Genomic DNA, 20393 nt, shown 5'->3' on the forward strand with positions numbered 1-20393 from the left:
AACCACAGCCACTTTGCAAACAGCATGCAGTTTATATAGCATTTTCACTTAACATCCTCCCCTTAACGCCTTTCACCTGACAACTTGCATTTAACCCAGAATTTAGGGCCTCAGTTTCCTATATGGCCCATGTTCTGTGGCATGGGCAGGGGGGCTCAGATGTTCCTTGAGTCTCCGGATCAGCAACTCTGGGACTGTCTAGCAGAGGTGTCCCCAAACTTTTTACACAGGGGGCCAGTTCACTGTCCCTCAGACCATTGGAGGGCCGCCACATACTGTGCTCCTCTCACTGACCACCAATGAAAGAGGTGCCCATTCCTGAAGTGCGGCGGTGGGCCGGATAAATGGCCTGAGGGGGCTGCATGCAGCCCGCGGGCTGTAGTTTGGGGACGCCTGGTCTAGCACGACACACATCTTCAGGTGCATCTTCCATGCAGGGTCATTTTGAGGATATGCTCCACTTATTGCTCTCAGGTGTGTTTACCCTACAATTATCATTTGACATTAATACCTACTGTGAGATGGACATCGTCTAGTGACAGTCAAGATTTCCAGTAGCTCCCTCAACTTCGTAAGTATCATAGCCCCACTTTTTAGGTAAAGAAAGCAGAGATCTGGGGATTGTGTCTTCCTAATTGACATACCTCGACAGTGTAGAACTGGCATTCAGATGCAGTCTCACTTAGGCCTGGTATTCTTTCCAGCACACCCCAGCTGCTGCTTTGCCTTCTCTCTTTCCCTTCACCTGGCATTTTGACCACACTAATTGTGCTGGCATCTCATCCCAGGGAATTTCCAAATCTTTCACCTAGAGTATGGCTTTCAAAACTTTTTTTGTGCCAGCTCACACAATTACAAATATAGTTTATGTCATCAAGAATACATACATATGCATATGCTCAAATGCACATACATACTTGTGCTTACATGTACTCATATAAAACTGAAAGTTTCATTATACATGCAGTACACTCTTAATATTTTCTTTTCTGTTTTACACTGTTAATACACACCCATAATTGTGATTACTCACTAAATTGGTTTTACAATCACAGTCACCTGCAGTTGAAACAGTGATGTAGAGTGGAAATCGTTAAGATGAGGTATGTGGTCTCTCCCCTCAACTCCTTACAGGATTTTTAGGATAATCCATTGGAGCACCAAAAAAGTGATCAAAATTATATCTAGATTTATTTTAATCTTAAGGAAGAGATTAAATGTTGTTGTTACATAATATCCAAGTTGACAGTGCTGTGTCACTCCAGCTATGAGACAGTCCTGTGCTCTGTCGGGTGTGGCAGGTCTGGAAGGAAGACTGGGAATTGACAAAGTGGCGCACACTATCAGCCTTTTGTTGTGTGGTATGCTCCAGTTTGTGGCTCATAAAGCATGTTAATGGGTTATGTTATTTACTTTTGGCAAAGAGAGCCAGTGATTTTACTTTTATTTTGAGACAGGGTCTCATTCCATCACCCAGGCTGGAGTTCAGTGGTGCGATCACAGCTCACTGCAGCTTCAACCTCCTGGGCTCAAGTGATCCTCCTACTTCAGCCTCCCAAGTAGCTGGGACTATAGGTGTGAACCACTACGCCTGGCTGATTTTTTTTTTTTTTTTTTTTTTTTTTTGAGAGATGAGGTTTCGCCATGTTGCCCAGGCTGGCCTCAAACTCCTGTTCAAGTTGTTCATCTGCCTTGTCTCTCCAAAGTTCTGGGATTACATGTGGGAGCCACCACAACTGGCAGAGAGCAAGTGATTTTTTAAAATTCCGTCTAACTGTGGAATGAGAGAACATAAACACAGGACAACAGCAGGAAAATGACAGAGTTGACATTTCTTTTTAAAAAATGAGCTCCTTATCAGCCTCATCAGTGGGTTAAAAAGCAGCAACTGTACAATCATATCTAGTAGGAAGCCAGCCAAAAAAATGGAAACTATTTTAACAAGTTGGAACTTAAGTTGATATCTATGATTGTTAATGATTTACCTTGTCCTAAATGGATGCTGTACCCTGAGATGTTAGCTAATATCATTGTGTTGGCTAAAACACTAAAAATTGTTTTCATGTTATCTTTATATCATTCCTTATGTCTATTTGTATATTTTATGATATATGTGATACATCTGTGCCTTATAGTTACATATATATCAGGGCAATATGTTAGAAATTTTTTTTAACTGATAAAGATTCCTAATTGAAAACATTTGGAGATTGTTTCTGTTCTGGAGAACTACCAGTAGAGGCATCTGATAATTCTTAATGGGTATGCTGGGGTCTAGATGAAGAGAAGAAGGAGAAGATGAGGACACAGGAAGGAAGTGAAACAGAGAGGGTGTTTGCGTACAAATTAGGTAACAACCCTCCCTAGTGGATTCAGTTCCAAGGGCAACTGGTTTCTCCAGTGGCCTGTGCCTTTGTGCAGGTTATGAAAAGTCTCCCCTTTCTCCTGGCATAGCAGCCCTGTACTAGGAAACATGGTTTGGCAAATGGGTTGCGGGCTGGAGTTCAGCACTCCTTTAGCCCTTCATCTTTCTGCAGGTATAGCCTACACAAGTAAGTTTATATAATAGCCCTGGTGGTGAAGTACTGGGAAAAAAAAAAAAAAAAAAAAGCATGAAGGTCAGGCATTGATGGATGTTGTGAGTAGCAACAGCTAGTCCCACTCTTTTATTTATTTATTCATTTGCCAGAGTATTTATAGAACACCTGCTGTGTGCCAGCCATCTTCAGCAACAAAGAGTTGGCAAAACTCTTAAAAGTTTAGCCCACCAGCAAAACCTGACCTTGTATCTTTTTTGTCAGTCAGGTTTTATTGTAGCATAGCTGTATCCCTTTGTTTATGTATCTTCTGTGGCTGCTTCTTAGCTGTAATGGCATAGTTGAATAATTATGACAGAGACTGTATGGCCTACCAAACCTAAAGTATTTACTTTTTTGCCCTTTACTGGAAAAAGGCATGGACCTCTATTCTAGAAGATTAATCAGGACTTGCTTCTGGTGCCACTGCATGGTAACTGAGCCATGGGCTGTTTGGTTTCTATCTCATGTGCCTGCTTGCAAGAAAAGACTTCCATCAGGGCCAAGTGGAGGTGCAGTAGAGCAGGCGCAGAGCAACACAGCTGGGCACATTTACTTCTTATGTCTACGTACACCATGTAGTGTAGGGAGGAGACAAAGGGCTAGGAGTCCAGAGACTGACAGTGTGTGGCCTTCTTTCTGGGCCTGCTTCAGATAGTCACTCTGCAACTACAAGATGGCAGTAGATTAACGATTTTTTCCGACTTTTTCCTGCACCAAAATCATGTAGAAGGTGTATTGAACCGACTGTTGGGCTCCACCTTGCAAGGTGTCTGAGTTGTTAGGCCGGGGGAAGACCTGAGAAAGTACATTTTTAACAAGTCCTCAGATAATGCAGGTAGGCAGTATGACTGGATTGTTTTTGTGGTTGCTTGCCTCTTTTTGGCATTGGAAAGGGGAAAGCCAGAGTATTCCTTGAGGAATGACATTTGGTGAGGACCAAATTCTAGTTGCTTCTGTGATATATACACCAGAGCTATTTTGGACTAGACTGTAAATTCTCACATTTTACCTATGCAAAAGGAAATACTTTCTGGTCTCCTGTTAGTAATCAGTTGTCCCAAATTTTGCCCGTTGCCTCTAGAAATTCTGGACCCTCAAGTGATCAGTCTTTTACAGCAGTGTGGAAGAACAGCACCTACTGATTTTTCATGGTCCTTTCTATTATGATTGCTATTCTCTATCTTTCTGTTTTTCAAAACCCTTGTATTATTCCTGTTGTCTTTTTTCTAAATATTTTCTTGGTTACAATAAAGTGCTAATATTTAAAGAGCTTTTGGGAGCCTGTTGGTGCCAGAAACTATGCAAGTTACTTAAAGAATAGTTGCATTCAGTTCTCTCAAAAATATTTGGGGAAGTTTCATTTTTCTCACTTTACAAATGAGTAGAAATTACAAATTTGGAGTCAGAGAAGCTAAGTAATGTGTGATCTGGACAATTTCAGTATCTATGTAGATGAACATCAAAAACCAAGCTTCTTAGGTCTTTGGCCTCCTCCCCAATATCCCTCACCTTCACTTGCTAAGTATCCATTCACATTTTTGCATCTTGGACTTCCTTATCACCTAGGATTCACCCAGGATTTCTCTTTCTTGGATCATGATCTTCTATATCATCCTGTCACTGCAACTCAGTAGTCTGTGTCTTGGAAAAGCTTTATATCTCTTATCATCCCCTTTCTCTGCCAACAGAAATACCTTTCTGAACTATTCCTCTATCTTAAACCTCTTTTAAAATCTGCATACTTTATACTAAATTGTATTGATTATGCTTCTAGTTCCCTAGTACATAGTAACCTTTGGAAAAATTGTTTTATCTTACTAATTGTTTCTATAGAATCCTGTACTGTGTCTGGTATATAGAAGGCACTCCACGAATAATGGTTTAACTGAGCTAGAGAATATATGACTAGGGTCTGAATCTGAGTCTGTCTTGCTTCACAGTGTGGCTATTATAGTCAGGCCTCCCACAGCCCATGGTCTATTTCTTTCTAATCTGTCTGGATGAAGAAGGAATTGTTCAGTAGGTGATATCATTTGTGGGATGCTTTGTCTATTTCTTCATATCCAGCATGCTATTAGTGATTTTTCATTTTGTCAGACTGCATTTTCTCTTTTCAACTAGAGTTCAAACAAAATAATTTTAGATAACATCCTAAGGACATTTGGAAACATGACATTTCAGGTCTATTTTCCCCCTTGGCTTTAAAAAAGTATATACAGCTATAATTACTAATTGCTGCACTCTAAGTAGGGACAGATGATACATATGTTTGTGACAATTTTCCAGAGGGAGAGCTAAGTAACCAGGCTCATTTTTCCATAATGTGAATGTTATTCACAAACTATTACCATAATTGATGCACCAAACCACTGTAGAGTAAATAATGTGTTGTGTGTGGGAAGCAAGCTAGTAGTCAATGAATATTAAAGAACAAAACCTCATTTTAAAAGAGAAACTGTAATTATAATCATTCTGAATTCATACTGCACAACCAGTTAAAATAACTTGGCTACCATTTATTTGTGTAATTCTGTATATAAAGAGGGTAGGTATATGATTTTTTATATAGAAATAAGTATTTACATGCACATTTTTATGAAAAGACAGTTTCGAACTTCAGAATCAGTCATTTTCGAAAAGCAATTGTTGCAGAGATGAACATGCAGAGTTAAATCAGTGAAATATATATTGATGGGAAAGATCACCATTTCCGTTATCTTTTGCTTTTTAGGTGTTTTATGTCTACCTGGAATGTCTTGTCCCTTTCCATGGACCTAATCAGCTTTTGTATTTTCTCCAAAGCTTCCTTTTCATTAGAAGTTCTTCTTGTCCACCTTTAATCCCTCTTATTGCTTTCTAGATGCTCGTCAACTTCAACTTCTGTATGTGGTATATTGATTTACACTTTTGGGATTTGTTGTTTTATAATAGGAGGTCATAAGTCATTTCTTATATGTATCATTAGTCTTCTCAACCAGACTGCCTAGGATTTCAGTCTCAGATGTGTGTGTGTGTGTGTGTGTGTGTGTGTGTGTGTGTACGTACGTGTGTGTTGGTGGTGTGTGTATGTGTGTTGTTTGTATCGTTCCTTCTGGTATACTTTGTAGAGAATAGCTTATTGTCCATGTGTTCACTAACTCTTCAGTATGTATTGTTGGTTACCTGTTTTCGTGCATCAGATACTGCATTTTATTTTTGTAAAATTGTTATGTTTTGTGTTGGGCTACCAGGGTCTCTACAGAGTCTTGAATGTAACTGGTAAGGATCAGATCTGTTGGTATAGAGTTTTTGATGGAACCATCAGCAATCTGTAGTATGGCTTATGTAAAATGTATAACTCCCTCTATCTCTGACAAGTTCTGAAGTTTAAGTTAAAATGCTGCCCTATCTCTTGAATATGAGTGTTTTGGGTGTATACATTTTACAGATAGACAAGGTGATTATGACAGAGCTTACTTTTATATTTTAAAATATATCATAGTATACATTCTTAGGAACCTTTTAGGAAAATGTCTTCAACATTGATCCTGTTGTTAGTTGTAATCTCAGTATATTTTTATAATTTCCTTTGAATATATAACTGTTCCTTTCACACTGTGGGCGTCTGTTTTCTTCTCTTTTTATAGCAATGAAAGTATGGACAGATTCCAATGTGGGTTCTTAGCTCAAAATTCTCTGCCCTGAAAACAGGCCAATTTAGTTAGTTAGTTCATACAACTGGACATATTTGTATAACAGAAAAATAATGAAATGTTTTTTAACATGTTGCTTACAGAGATAGAGCCCACATTATAAGGCTATGTAACTCTTCCTCTCAAAAGAGTGTTGGTTTTAGCATGTTTTCCTCCCTTTAACTTAATCTTAAGCAGGTGAACCTTTCTGAGTGCTTTTCGGAAAGTTCTGAGGAAAAAAAATAACAAAACTCATACAACCTCAAGGAATTCTAAGTATCAAGGAGCACCTCTGGAAGGTGATTGGTTCAAGCATTGAGCAGTATTTGCTATCCTCAACAAAATCGCAGGACATAATTCATCTATCCAACTCTGTCATAGCTTGTTTCTGCCTGCCCTGATGGCAAGTATGACAAGGGAGGAACGTTATCTAGAAGTGGGCACTGTAGCAGGGGGAAGGAGCCCTGGAGTTGACCCTTATAGAGGCGGTTCTCATCCTCAACTCTTCCTACAAGATGGCTTTGTGTCCCTTGAGATCATTATCCCACCTTCAGAATTCTGAATCAGCCTCTTGCCTTTCTAGAGTCCTTTAAGGACTCTAGAAACCACTAAGCTTAGAGCTGATGCTATTTAATTCTGTTCTTGGCAGTGGGCCCTGCTTTCTTTCCTGCTAGGCCCTGTGCCTCTTAGGAGCAGAGAAGAGGTCAGATGCAGATAACACAGGCATGATTCCTGCCTCCTGAAATGCTCAGATGATATGTACTTCTCCCTCTCCCTGAAGATTTAAGGGAGTACCCATTTATTGTGGGATGTAATGAGTAGAAAAGAGCATGGGCCTTTCTTTTTCTGCTGAATAGCAGATTGCAGGATAGAAACAGTTCTGTTTACAATTCAGCTGTATCTTTGTAGTTTGTATTGCAGTTGAAGTTATTTTAAGCTTTACTGTTAAGCAAAATTTCTGAGTTGTGTCATTTGCAAATTCTTTCTTTGAGGGTCAAGGGAGACTTCTGTAAAATGTTCAGGTCTGAGATGATTTTGAGTTAAGTAAAGATGTGTGCATGCATGAGTATGTGTGTATATGCATATGTGTGCACAGCTTGTGCATAAATGCCTGTGCTTGCTTGGGTAGGGACTAGGAAGGCTGAAAAAGAGAGAGAAAGTCATTCTTAGCAGAAGAAAAGCACATGCAAAGGATGGAAGACATGTGGTTTTTGACAGATGAATGAATCCTTCTGGAGGTTTTTTAAGAGCTGTGACCAGCTCTGTTTGCTGAGAAAAGGGAAAGTCCTTGAGCACCCATCATACCTCTTCAGACTCTCTTAAAAAGCATTCAGATGTTCTGCCAGAGGAAATGATGTGTTCCAAGTACAGCTGCAGTGGAGAATTCTTTTTGTGCAGCTGAAGCAATTTCTCCACATAGATCATCCCATTTTAATAGTAAACTGTTTGTATAAAACAAAACAAAAAAGGCAGGTGGGAAGTGGAAGGAGGAGTTTATGCCAGGAAATGAAAATAAGTTGCTGCAGAAGCCTGTCTTGGTTATGGTGTCATAGTTAAGAATAAGTTAATAATAATAATAATAATAATAATAAGGGCTTACTTGATAGTTTTTCTATGTGTGTTTTTATGGAGTTTTAATTTTCCAGAAAACATTAAGGATAAATTAGAGAACACAGTCCTGTTGGAGGAGATAACTGTCCTGGAGCTCACAAACTATAGCATCTTTAGCCACTTACACCTTCCAAGGAACCAGGTAGACTTGTGGTGTCCTCTCTGGTCCTCTTCTTCCCTTCCTTATAGCATGTCAGGCTTTGGACTTAATCAGAGGATAATTAAGCCTCTATCATAACAGGTGGAGTTTCTAACGAAGTCTAAGAAGTAATAGTTCTATAAGGGTCTTTAGCTGACTGTAGCTACTAAGCAGAGGTTAGGAAGTTGTGATGTCATTTAAGGTGACATTGTGGTTACCTTTTATCAAGCTCAGTTGTGAGCCTGGAGCTCTGTTAACTGCTTTACAGCTATGAGCCTATTTAATAGTCACAGGAATCCTCATTTTAAGATAGGTTTGATTACCCTCAGTTTACAGATGGGGAACTTTAGTTTGAGAGATAAGTGATTATTTGCAATTATACCCAGCATTTGGCATGGCTGGGATTGGAACCAAGGGCCTTCAGCCTTCAAAGCTTTTAGGTGTAACCTCTGCCTGATGCACTGTACTCTCCTGTAAGGCAGCCTTTTCTCTCTGCTGCCACCAGTTCATTTCTTTTTCCTCTCTTAATATGCTTCAAACAAAACAAAACCAATAATCTGCTCCTAAATTGAGGTTGATCCCCCTCCTTCCTATCCATTAAATAATGTCTTATACTCATGCAAATATTAGATATTTGGGAGATAAAATAAATAGAACGTGTCTTTCTTCTCTTTAGCTCTAAGAAAATTTTAATGTTGTCAGTAGTTCCTACTGTTTCACAATCCTACTATATTACCTGAAATGTGTAATACAGTTACAGTCTTCTCAGGAAGACTCTTCTATACAGTGGCATGCTGGAGCCGGGAAGGCTTGTAGACCCAGCTCGGCCATGGATCAGCTGTGAGACCTTGGTGAAGTCACTTTGTCCTCCAGCCTTTACATCTTTTATCTCTGTAGTATTTGATCCAGGTCAGTTAGCAACCTGGGATGCACAGCCTTTTTCAGGACAGGAAATAGGGTACATGTGCTACCCATTTGCATGCACACTACCCTTAGGCATTTGTTGAAGGGATGGCTAATATAATATAAACTCATTTAAAAGCATTACTATATGCTTACATTTTGTGTTTCTTTGATCAATGAATGACGGCTAAAATTTAGTTATGTTGTCAATGGGGAATTTATTATTTCTTTTTACATTAAAGGGATCCTCATGCTAAAGATTAAGCAATACTGCTTTTTGTGAACCTTTAAAGTCCCTTCCCAGGTAGAATATTCACAAAGCCTATAAATGGGTTTAACTACTTGATTACCCAGATTCTAGCTTTTTGGAAACTTTCATTACCTTACTTTTTCACCTTCTCTGTGAGCTTTTGGACTTGGGACAAAGTAGGAACGATCACAAGGAAATGGATTGACATTTAAAAAATCTCTACTCTTTCAGTCTTTCCTGAAGACATGATATTTTTTTGCCATCATGTCTCTAAGTACAGTTGGTTAGTTGTCACTCTGTTACCTTACCCCTTAGCCCCATAATTCCTGTGAAACCCTGGACACCTAACTGTTTTTGCAGACCATGAGCTCCTCTAGCCTCACTTCTTTCCTTGTCCAGCCCGTAGTACCTGGGTAATCCCTTCATCCCTCACCACCTTCTTTGTAGGTACCCCCAGTTCCCTGAAGCTCTTGTGCTGCCCATTTCCTCCCAGCAGCATGCTACTTGTCTGCCCTCATGAGCCTGTCTTCTCCTTAGAAGAATCACAACTCTGTCTGGACTGTTATTATAGATCAGTGGACTTCAACATCTGATAGCTTTTTCAGTGTCGCCCATCAATGCATTTACCGAGTTGCTTTTTCTGTCCTTTAAGTGATAGTTCCAAATGCTCCCCACTATCTCCATGGCTACAATGATAGTAAACATTAATAGAAAACTTGGTTGTGTTGGAGAAAATGCGTTAAGGACTTTGCATGCATTGTCTCATCTCCATTCATGCTAAGGAATCTAACTTTTCCTTCCAACCATCCAGCAAATACTAGTGAGGTATCAACTGTGTCTACGCACGGTGCCCAAGGCACAGATTGTAACTGTGATTGAGGCAGAATGGGGACTTGCTCTCAAGAGATCTCCAATTCAGAGGGATATGAACAGAAGTAAATAGGCAGCAATTAAATTGTCTGATAAGTGCTAATGAGGGGAGAAGTTCAGTATGCTATAGATGCCCGCAACCCAGACTTAGGAATGAGGATAAGGAAAACTTGCAGGAAGTTACAGCTAAGTGTCAATCTAAAGGACAAGAGACTATGAGGGAGGAACATAAGGGCATTCTGGACAAAAAGAATACCTGGTTGCTGGAATGATTTCAGAGAATTGAGAGGCACCAGTAGGAATAGAGCCATTGTTCTCAGCTAAATTAGAGGTATTTTTTTTTTTTTTTTTTTTTTTTTTTGGTGTGAATTTCGTAGACTCTCTTTTCTATCTCCTCTCTGGTCTTTGTTCTCACCCGGTTACCAGCTGGAATCAGCATCCACTGAGATCCCTCTCTGTACATAGATCTCGTAAGACCCACTTGCTTTCAATCTCAATGTGGTTTCGGTATGCACTTGTCTAGCCACTCTGCTGAAACAGTATTCGACTGTTAAGGTGAGTGTAGAGGACAGTGCTTCTTCAAAATTATTACAGCGAAGTTTATGATAACTGACTGTCTTGATGTAGGGATAAGGTTTTTTCAGGAGGATCTTTTAGTAGTAATCACTCCTAAAATTTTGAATGCTTAAATGAAGCTGCTGCTTAGCTCAATGATAAGTAATAGCAGCTTCTTTTTACATGAAGACATTTAGTAAATGACATTTTAGGTTTCAGCAAATGTTATGCCTTCAGACACCTTAGCTGAGGAAAGCCTGATGCACCTCCAGTGAAGAATTTGTAAGTCCACGTCTTTGATGCTTCTGCAACACAGAGTTAGGGAAATAAAACAGTGGGTCATACATGCTCCTGATTAATCGCTAACAGGAAAGGGACATGAGCCCCCATGTACATTTTTACCCTTCTGATCATGATAAAGGCCACCTACTAAATATAATACTATAGTTGGCAGTAGAAATAAGAGGGGGCACAAAGCAACTGAGTTGTAAAATTTTTCAGACCACTTTGGAAGTTGGAAGCTGACAACATCATACATCCAAATTCTTCTGCATTGTTGTCTCTCTCTTTAGAGGTGGGGAATCGTTTACAGCATTCTGTGGAATCTACTTTCAAATCCAGATGGGTCTTAATTATTTTGTATTTGGGAAATACTTTTTATTTGACAGTCGACATGTGCCATCATATTATTTAATATTTTGGGAGTCACTGTTTCCCGTGTGCCTGAATGTCTCGAGCACGCTTACCTTAACATGGCAATGCCTGGGTGTCTCACATCCGTGTATGCTCAAATTATGCTCCTTGATTTCATCCCCTCCTCTCTGTTTCTTTCATCTCGTAAACTGAGTGCTGATGCCATTTCACACTTTTTCTTGGAAGTTTAATGAATTAGTAGTACTATAACAAAAATAAAAATATTTTCTTTACGTTTCTGAAAAGAAATATATCTATAAAGCATCAATCATTTTTCCAAGCTGTTAGTTCCTACTACTGAATAACTAGGAGCTGTTCTGTCAGCAAGAACAAGTAAGGGGGAATAGTTAGAGAAAGCTGTTCCAGTTTCTCTATCTCTGCTACAAGAGGTTGGAAGATGTTGTTTCAGCTGGAGAACTTAAGATGGATTCTTATTCACTATTGCTAAAGAGACTGGACTGTTTTTAGTGTGATAATCTTCTGTAGGCATGGAGAAAGATCATCTCCTGATCTCGTTTTGGAGATCATGGGGTTAAATCTGTGGCAGTGTCCTTTTCCTGGACTCAGGCTCTTGTCAAAATAATGTTTGGCCAGGTGTTAATCTGTGTCCTGAGGGAAGTGCTGGAATTCATTATTCATCCCATGGGAGTAGGGGTGGGAGGAGAAGGTTGTCCTTCTGAGAGGTACCAGGGCCATAGCCTGCCTCCTGCCTTTACTAACATGTGCCATTTGTGATGAAGGCAGTTGAAGTCCATTTGAGGAATTCTCTTGTCAGGCGGCCAACAGAGAAACACAGAGGGAGGGAGAGGGAGGGAGAGGCAGACAGCCTGGCAAAGCAGTCCTGGAGTGCAGTTTCCGGAGCAAGATCACACACAGTGTTTTAGGAGCTCAGGAAAGGTGCTCAGTAACATAAAGGGGAAGGAGGCCAGGTTTGAAAGAGTGGATTTTCCTATTTTTTCACCTTTTTTCCCTGCTGTCTTTGAATACTTGTCATCCTTCGGAAAACTCAGCATCAGAAAGAAGCTTTTGCTGACACACTGCTTTTTCTCCAGCACTATATTGTGGGTTGTTTGTTTTTCTCTTTTCATTTTTCTTTTTCTCTGAGAGTGGGAGGTGAGACAATGATCAAGTCAAGCTGGTTCTATGTTAAGTTCAAGTATGCAGAGCAGGTAAGTTAATATGGTTTCTCTTCCCAAGGGAAACCTTCCACCTCCCTCCAGGCTTCTCATATTGATGGGCTCCTCTTGGCCCTTGGGGAAGTGAATGAAGCTGAGAGGTTTTATTTGAGAATATATTTCCTTTGGCTTAAAGATTCTTGGATGAAGCACAGGCTTTTTGCTTGCAATCTCACATTGCTGCTGACCAAGAGCAATCTTCAGACTCTGTTCTGGAGGCCTGATTTAGAGTTTAAAGAGGGAAAATAATGAAACTACAATAACAGGAAAGGCAGGATATTCTACTTTAGAATGAATAGAGAATTTTCAAGGTTTTATTTATTATGAGGCTAGATATATTTTTGGTTCTGAAACAAATTGACGATCACTTCCTGTTACCTGTAGTTTGCTTATTCAGAATTATTTTTTCTTTTCAGTTAACTGACTTTGCTTACTCATTTGTAATCTTACTTGGTTGTAGAAAGAATCTCCATCGTGTTGTCTGACCATATATGAGATTTTCTCTTCACTCTCTGTTAGGGGATTATATTTTATGAATGAATTTTGTTTGTATCTAAAATTTTGATGTTAAACAGTGCGACTATATTTTAACATACCATTTCTGGGCTTTAGGGGAAAAGTGTACTTCCTAGTACATCTTCACTTACGTGGGGTTGTTTGACATCTTTTTGTTTCCGAATTTAGATGTGTCAGTTACTCTGTTGGGAATTTACAGGATTAGAAATGAGGTTTCCAGGAGGGGATACAGCTCTGAGGTAGGGCATTGGACTGCAGATCAAAAAATGAGGTTTCCAGGAGGATCGTAATGTGTGCCTCCCTCTTGAAATCTTCCTTCCCTGATTTGATTGTTGAAAATATTGGCGTATTGATTGTAGAGTTAAGCTGAGGCTCTAGAGAATGGAACTGTGATGTGGCAAGATGGAAAATTGTGAGACTGTCTTTATACTCTTTATGATTATATGCATAAGCACATTAAAAATGCTTCTTCCATTCACCTAGTTTAAAAAGAACTTAGAACATTTTCATCTAATTTTGCTGCATTTTTTTCTGTGTGGACTTGTTTCTGCTGTGTTTTTAAGACAGCAAAATTGCTTCTTTACCTATGTTGAAATTACAGGATTTTTATTTAAAAGATCCATTTTTTATTTTAGGCTCACTTCCATTGTTAACCATTAAAGCTATTATAACTAAAATGTTATCTCCGTGTACAGGATTGGAAAACATTGTGGTTAGGGATTTTTTTTTCTTCAGTAGATTACTTTCCTTGAGAAGCCGACTGTTCATTGTTTGCCATTATGAATTTTGATAACTGAAAACTGTACGCTGCCTTCTTATCCTTTTCCCTTTCATCTTGAATGTTCTGTTATGGGAACCTGAAACTCAAGAGTTAAGACATGTGAATAAACTAATGTGAAAGTGGAAAAGCATTTCCGGAAATGATTGTCACAAAAAGAAAAAGAAGAGGAACATTAATTGCTTCATTTGGATTACCATGCTGCTATTCCTTTAGCAACCAAACAAGGAGTGAATGCATGCATATGCTAAGGCACAAGTGTAATATAAAGCTAAATAATGTAAGGCTCTATACCTAATTGAAGGGTATCCGTCTTGTATTTATTAGGTTAGAAGAAAAAGAGAAACAAATCTCAGTCTTGTTTTTGGCATGTTTATGGTGCTCTACATCTCAGTGATTCTCTGCAGAACTTTTATTGTTTCACAGTGATTAACTTTAAAATTTTTCATTGGAGATTTTTGTTTTACAAAACTCATCAAGATGTGCTGAGTTTTACCTGGAGAGAAGAAGTCTTAGTGTAAACACAGGGTCAGCAATGATTACAGAGCGAATTAAAACCATCCTTTTCATATTCTTCTAAAAAGCCACTCTTATACAGGCTTTTTAATTTGGAATTTCCCTGACTATCTTTAAAAGGACAAGGAAGAAATCCCTCTCTTGATTGTCAACTACTGACCATTTTGATTTGATATAAGCTTTTAATTCTTGGAAAGGTATTTCTGCTGTGAAGTTTGTCCAAGACTGTAAAAAAAATACATTGCGAAATCTCTTCAATAGCCATCTCCTAGTTTATCATTTAGGAAGATGATTTTATCAGTCTTCAGTAGTGGGAAAGAAAAATTAAGAATGGCAAGTAATGCATGACCAAAAACATTGACATAAGAAAATACTGTTCACTTGTGATCATTAGAATTATGATCCCTTTCAAAAATTAAAAATGTGTAATAAAACACCTTTTTAAACCACCACCACACAAACATACATACTCCTCTGTAAGAATTTCCATCTAAATTATTTATCAGTTGTCTCTTTCTTGAATTAGGTTGGTACCCAGCTACCATTCTTTCTAAAAGAATTCTTCAATTAAGTTCATCCTGTACCTCCTTTCTCTTCTTATTCTATATATTCTCCCTGAGCAATTTCTTTTTTCATGTGTTTTTCTATGTCCTATAAGGGATGATTCCAAAAGCTCTGTAACTAGCGTAATATCTTTCTTGAGTTTCTGAGGTATATATTTAAATGGCTAGGTAGATGTCTGTCTTGAAGTTCAACAGATTCCTCAAATGCCCCATTTCTAAAATATAGTTAATTTTGTCTTCCTTAACCAAAGATTTTCTTCCTCTTAAATCTCCTAGCACAGCTAAGGCATCCCTATCCAGCCAGTCATCTTTCTTCCCAAAGGAGCTGTTTAAATTCTGTTCTTACCATCTACCTTCTGACTTACTAGAGGAGCCTCATAATCAATCTCCCTGCCGCATTCATGGTGCCTTCCGGTGCTCCAAAACCCTGCTAGAGTGATCTTTAAAGGTCAATCTGAGTCTGATTTGATGCTTGTTAATGGTTCCTCTCTCCCACCTAAGCATTCTCACTAGATCTCCCTCAACAGTGCTAGCCCTTAGCCTTGTATATACGTAATACACCTTATTGTAATTACTTATTCACCTGTGTGTTCTATAGTAACATATGATCCTAGAGATACTGAATTATATTGTGTTTTAAATGTTTGTATACATAATCCCTGCACGTAATAGATAGTTAATTATTCCCTGTTGGGCACTGTGGCTCATGTAATCCTAGCACTTAGGGAGGCCAAGAGGAGAATCCCTTGATCCCAGGAGTTCAAGACCAGCCTGAGCAACATAGCAAGACTTCATATCTACAAAATAGAAAATTAAAAAATTCGCTGGTGAGGTAGCATGTGCCTCTGCTCCCAGCTACTTGGGAGGCTGAGGTGGGAGGATTGCAAGATCCTGGGAGGTTGAGGCTGTAGTGGGCTATGATTTTACCACTGCACCTTAGCTTGGGCAACAGAGCAAGACCCTGTCTCAACAAAACAAAACAAAACATTTTTTTTCGATAAATGCTACTGAGTAAATCTGTGACTTTTTTCCAGGAGTCTGGCAGACCTGAGTTTGAATTCTGCTTCTTCTATTTACTGGTAGTATATGACCTTGAGCAATATATTGAAACTCAACTGAATTGTTTTCTCATCTAGTAAATGAGTAGTATTATCACTTAATGTGTTTTTCAGTTAAACTCTTCATTTTGAGTCAATAGTAGTACATAATAATAGTACAACGTGCAGTTTTAAGAAATAAAACAGAAAGATACCACTTTACCTAGCTTCCTCAATGGTAACATATTATAAAACTACAGTAAAATATCACAAGGAGGATATTGAAACCAGTACAGTGAAAATAGAGAACAGTCACATCACCAAAAGGCTCTCTCCTGATGGCCTTTTATATCCATACCACTTTTCCTTCTACCCCCACAACCCCCATCATTAATTCCTGAAACAAACACTTTTTCTTCATTTTTATAATTTTATCATTTCAAGAATGTTATATAAATGGAATCATACAGTATATAGCTTTTTGGATTTTTTTTTTTTTACTCAGCATAATTTTTTACAAATTTGTTCAAGTTGTATGCTTTTGCTTTTGTTTCTGAGTAGTATTCTATGATATGGATGTACCATAGTTTATTTAATCATTCTTCTGTTAATGGACCTCTCAGTTGTTTTCCTGGAAGTACTATGAACATTTGTATATAGGTTTTGGTGTGAACATAAGTTTTCTTTTCTCTAGGATGAATGTCTAAGAGTGCAGTTGCTGGGTAGTATGTATAGTGTTTGCATGGTTAAGTTTTAAGAAGCCACCAAACTGTCTTCCTGAGTGACTTTACCATTGCATATTCTCTTTAGTGCATTGTATCAGTGATCCAGTTTATCTGCACATTCACCAGCATGCAGCAATATTGTGGTGTTTCTGTTTTTTTATTTAAGCCATTCTATTGGTGTGTAGTGATGGCTCACTGGGGTTTTAATTTGCATTTCCCCTTCAATGTCTAATAATGTTGAAGACTTTTTCACTTGCTTGTCATTTGAATATCTTCTTTTACTAAATGTCTCTTGCCCTTCAAATGTGTTTTGCCCATTTTCTTATTATATTTAAAATTTTTATTGTTGACTTTTTCACAGTTCCTAATATGTTCAAGACACTAATTTTTTATTGGGTATGTGATTTGCATATATGTTCTTCCAATTTGTAGCTTGTCTATTCATCATCTTTCAGATTCTTTCTCAGAGCAGAAGTTTTAAACTTTGATGCAGTCTAGTGTAAGGATTCCTTCCTTTACATTCTTGCTTTTATTGTCAAGTCTAAAAACTTTTTACTTATCCTTTGATCCTGAAGCTTTCTCTCTTCCTTTATTCCTAACAGCTTTATATTTCATATTTAAGTCCACGATCTATTTCAAGATAAATTTTGTATAAAATGTGAAACTTAGGCCAAAGTTTTTCTTCTTCGTGTGTGTGTGTGTGTGTGTGTGTGTGTGTGTGTGTGTATGTGTGCCTGTATATGTGCAGTTCTTTTAGCACCACTTATTGAAAAGACTATTTTCTCTCCATTAAATTGCTCTTGTACCTTTGTCAAAAATCAGTTTATTATACTTAAATGGGTCTATTTTTAGGCTCTCAACTCCTCAATTGATTTAATGTCTGTTCCTCCACCAGTATCAAAAAATCTTGATTATTGTAGCTATTCTTTTCAAAATTGCTTAAGATAAAGTAGTACCTGCCTTTTTTCATAGAATTTTGATAATTGTCTCATCTGTCTTTACAGAAAATCTTCCTGATATTTTGTTAAGAATTTTGTTAAGCCCCAAGATACTAGTGTTTTTGTTTTGTTTTGTTGTTGTTTTTTAAATTACTATGTTGAGTCTTTTTTCTTCATGAAGAGGGTTGTCTGCATTTATTTAGATCTTGTTTGATATCTTTTATAATTTTGTACTTTTCAGCATACACGTTCTATATAAATTAGATTTATAACTGTCACTTTTGGGGGGCAATTGAAATAATATTATATTTCTAATTTGGATTTCACATGCATATTCATGCATATTGTTAGTATATAGAATACAACTTATTTTCAAACATTGTTTTTGTATCCTGTAACCTTGATAAATGGAGTATTAGTTTGAGGGACTTATTTGTAGATTCTTTGAAATTTTCTGTGTAGATAAATATGTCATTTGCAAATAAGGACAGATTTATTTCCTCCTATCTGATCTCTGTGTGTTTTAAATTTCCTTTTCTTGCTTCAATGCACTAGACTAGAATTTCTCATGCTATGTGGACTAAGAGTGGTGAGAGTGAATATCCTTGTCTTGTCCCTGATATTTCGGGAAAAATGCATTCAGTCTTTTGCTGTTAAGTACAATATTAGCTGTAGGATTTTTCTCTATGGTCGTTATCAAATTGAAATAGTTCCTTTCTATTCCTAGTTTTCTGAGAGATTTTTCTTTTTATAATGAATGGATGTAGAATTTTGCAAAATGCTTTTTTCTGTGTTAATTGATATGTTTATTAGGTTTTTCATTTATAGCCTATTAATATGGTAGATTACATTGCTTAATTTTCAGATATCGAACCATTCTTGCAAGCCTGGAAAAAGTCCTATTTGGTCACTGTGTATAATTATTTTTATGTATTGCTGAATTTCGTTTACTTATATTTTGTTAAGGACTTTTGCATCTATACTTTTGAGAAATATTGGTCTGTACTTTTGTTTTTGTAATGGTTTTGTTATGAGGATATTACTGGCTCCATAAAATGATTTTAAAATGTTCCCTCCTTATATGTTTGCCAGAAGAGATTATGTATGATTGGTGTTAATTCTTTAAACCTTGTGTGGAATTCCTTAGTGAAACCCATCTGGGTCTGGAAATTTCATTTTAGAAGTTGTTAATTTAAGAATTAAATTTTTTTAATTTAAGAAATTAAATTTTCTTAATTTAAGTTATTGGGCTACTTAAATTATTACTTTTTTTTCATATTTGGTAGGTTCGAGTCATTTTTCTTTGTAAGGAAGTGATCCATGTCATCTAAGTTGTCAAATTTAAGTGTGCACAACTGTTGATAGTATTCTTTATTATCTTCCTGATGTCTGTATCATCGTATTTTTTGTTTCATCTCTGATATAGATAATAATGTCTGTATCTTTTTTTCTGTGTCAGTCATACTAGATGTTTGTCAATTTTATTGATTTTTTTTCGAAGAACAAGTTTTGTGTTCCATTGAGTTTTCTCTGTTTTTCTGTTTTCAACTTAATTTTTTCTGTTCTATTATCTTATTTTCTTCCATCTGCAAGCTAGTGAGCTAGGAAAGCTGGAGGTGTAGTTCAGTCTGAGTCTGAAGGCCTGAAAACGAGGGGTCCAATGGCATAAGTCTCCTTTCAAGACTGAAGGCCTGGGAACCACAAGGGCTGATGTTTCATCTTCAAGGGCAGGAGAATTGAATGTACCAGAGGGTAAATTCCTCTTTCCTCTGCCGTTTTATTCTTTTTGGGTATCAGTGGATTGAATGAGATTCATGTGCCCAAATATGCCATCTTCTTTAAAGAAGTAAGTCTACCAGTTCAAATGCTATTTTCTTTCTGAAACACCATCACAGACATACCAAAAAATAATGTTTTACCAGCTCTTTAAGTTGACACATAAAATTAATAATCACATGTATCTTTTTGTATTTTTGCTTCTATATTGTTTTATTTAAAGAGAGTTTCTTATGGATAGCATAGAGTTGGTTCATTTTTAATATTCACTGTACCATTTATCTTTCTTCTTTCTTAGTGATTTAAGATCCTTTCTTTTAGCTATGTTTTTTTAAAAAATAGAATTTCCTTGCTGGGTGCAGTGGCTCATGTCTGTAATCCTAGCACTTTGGGAGGCCGAGGTGGGCAGATCACCTGAGGTCGGGGTTTCGAGACCAGCCTGACCAACATGAAGAAACCCAGTCTCTACTAAAAATACAAAATTAGCCGGGCATAGTGTCACATGCCTGTAATTCCAGCTGCTCAGGAGGCTGAGGCAGGACAATCACTTGTACCCTGGAGGCAGAAGTTGCAGTGAATGGAGATCTCCCCATTGCATTCCAGCCTGGGCAATAAGAGCGAAACTCCATCTCAAAAACAAACAAAGAACTTTCTTTAGACATTTTTTCAGGGCAGGTCTCCCAGCAACAATTTATTGTTATTTTTGGTTGTATGAGGATGTCTTAATTACCTGTTACTTCCTGAGGAATGTTTTTACTTGATGTAGAATTTTGGGTTCAAGGTTTCTCTTTTATTTTTTTTCAAGCCATTGAAAAATGTTATCTTTTTTCTGGCCTTCAGGGTTTCTCCTGAGGCATCCACTATCATTCTTTTGGCCTCTGTGTCATGACTTCCTTCTCTCTGACTGCTTTGAGATTTTATTTCTTTACTATCTTTAGGAAAGTTTAACTATGATGTAGCTTGGTACGGATATCTTTGGGCTTATTCTGTTTGGTATTGTCATAGCTTTTTGAATCTGTAGATTTTATTTTTTGTTGTTGTTGTTTTTTGGCCAGATTTGGGAATTTTCACCCTTTTCTTCATGTGCTTTTAGAGCCC

General features: G+C 37.6%; 1 protein-coding gene across 4 annotated transcripts in view; it reads left to right on the forward strand.

The window, feature by feature from the left end:
- Positions 1-20393, forward strand: part of AUTS2 (activator of transcription and developmental regulator AUTS2) — a 1213422-nt gene that overhangs the window by 369996 nt on the left and 823033 nt on the right. Inside the window, exon 1 of one of the 4 annotated variants that reach the window (XM_074390596.1) lies at positions 1-12440. This exon is cut by the window's left edge and continues 24894 nt beyond it. The exons of the other annotated variants lie outside the window; for them this stretch is intronic. Within the exon in view, the coding sequence (XP_074246697.1) occupies positions 12393-12440 (48 nt within the window). The 5' untranslated portion in view covers positions 1-12392. The remainder of the gene's footprint in view (positions 12441-20393) is intronic. 4 annotated transcript variants of the gene reach the window in all.

Source organism: Saimiri boliviensis, chromosome 20 (assembly GCF_048565385.1).
Source record: "Saimiri boliviensis isolate mSaiBol1 chromosome 20, mSaiBol1.pri, whole genome shotgun sequence".
NCBI lineage: Eukaryota > Metazoa > Chordata > Mammalia > Primates > Cebidae > Saimiri > Saimiri boliviensis.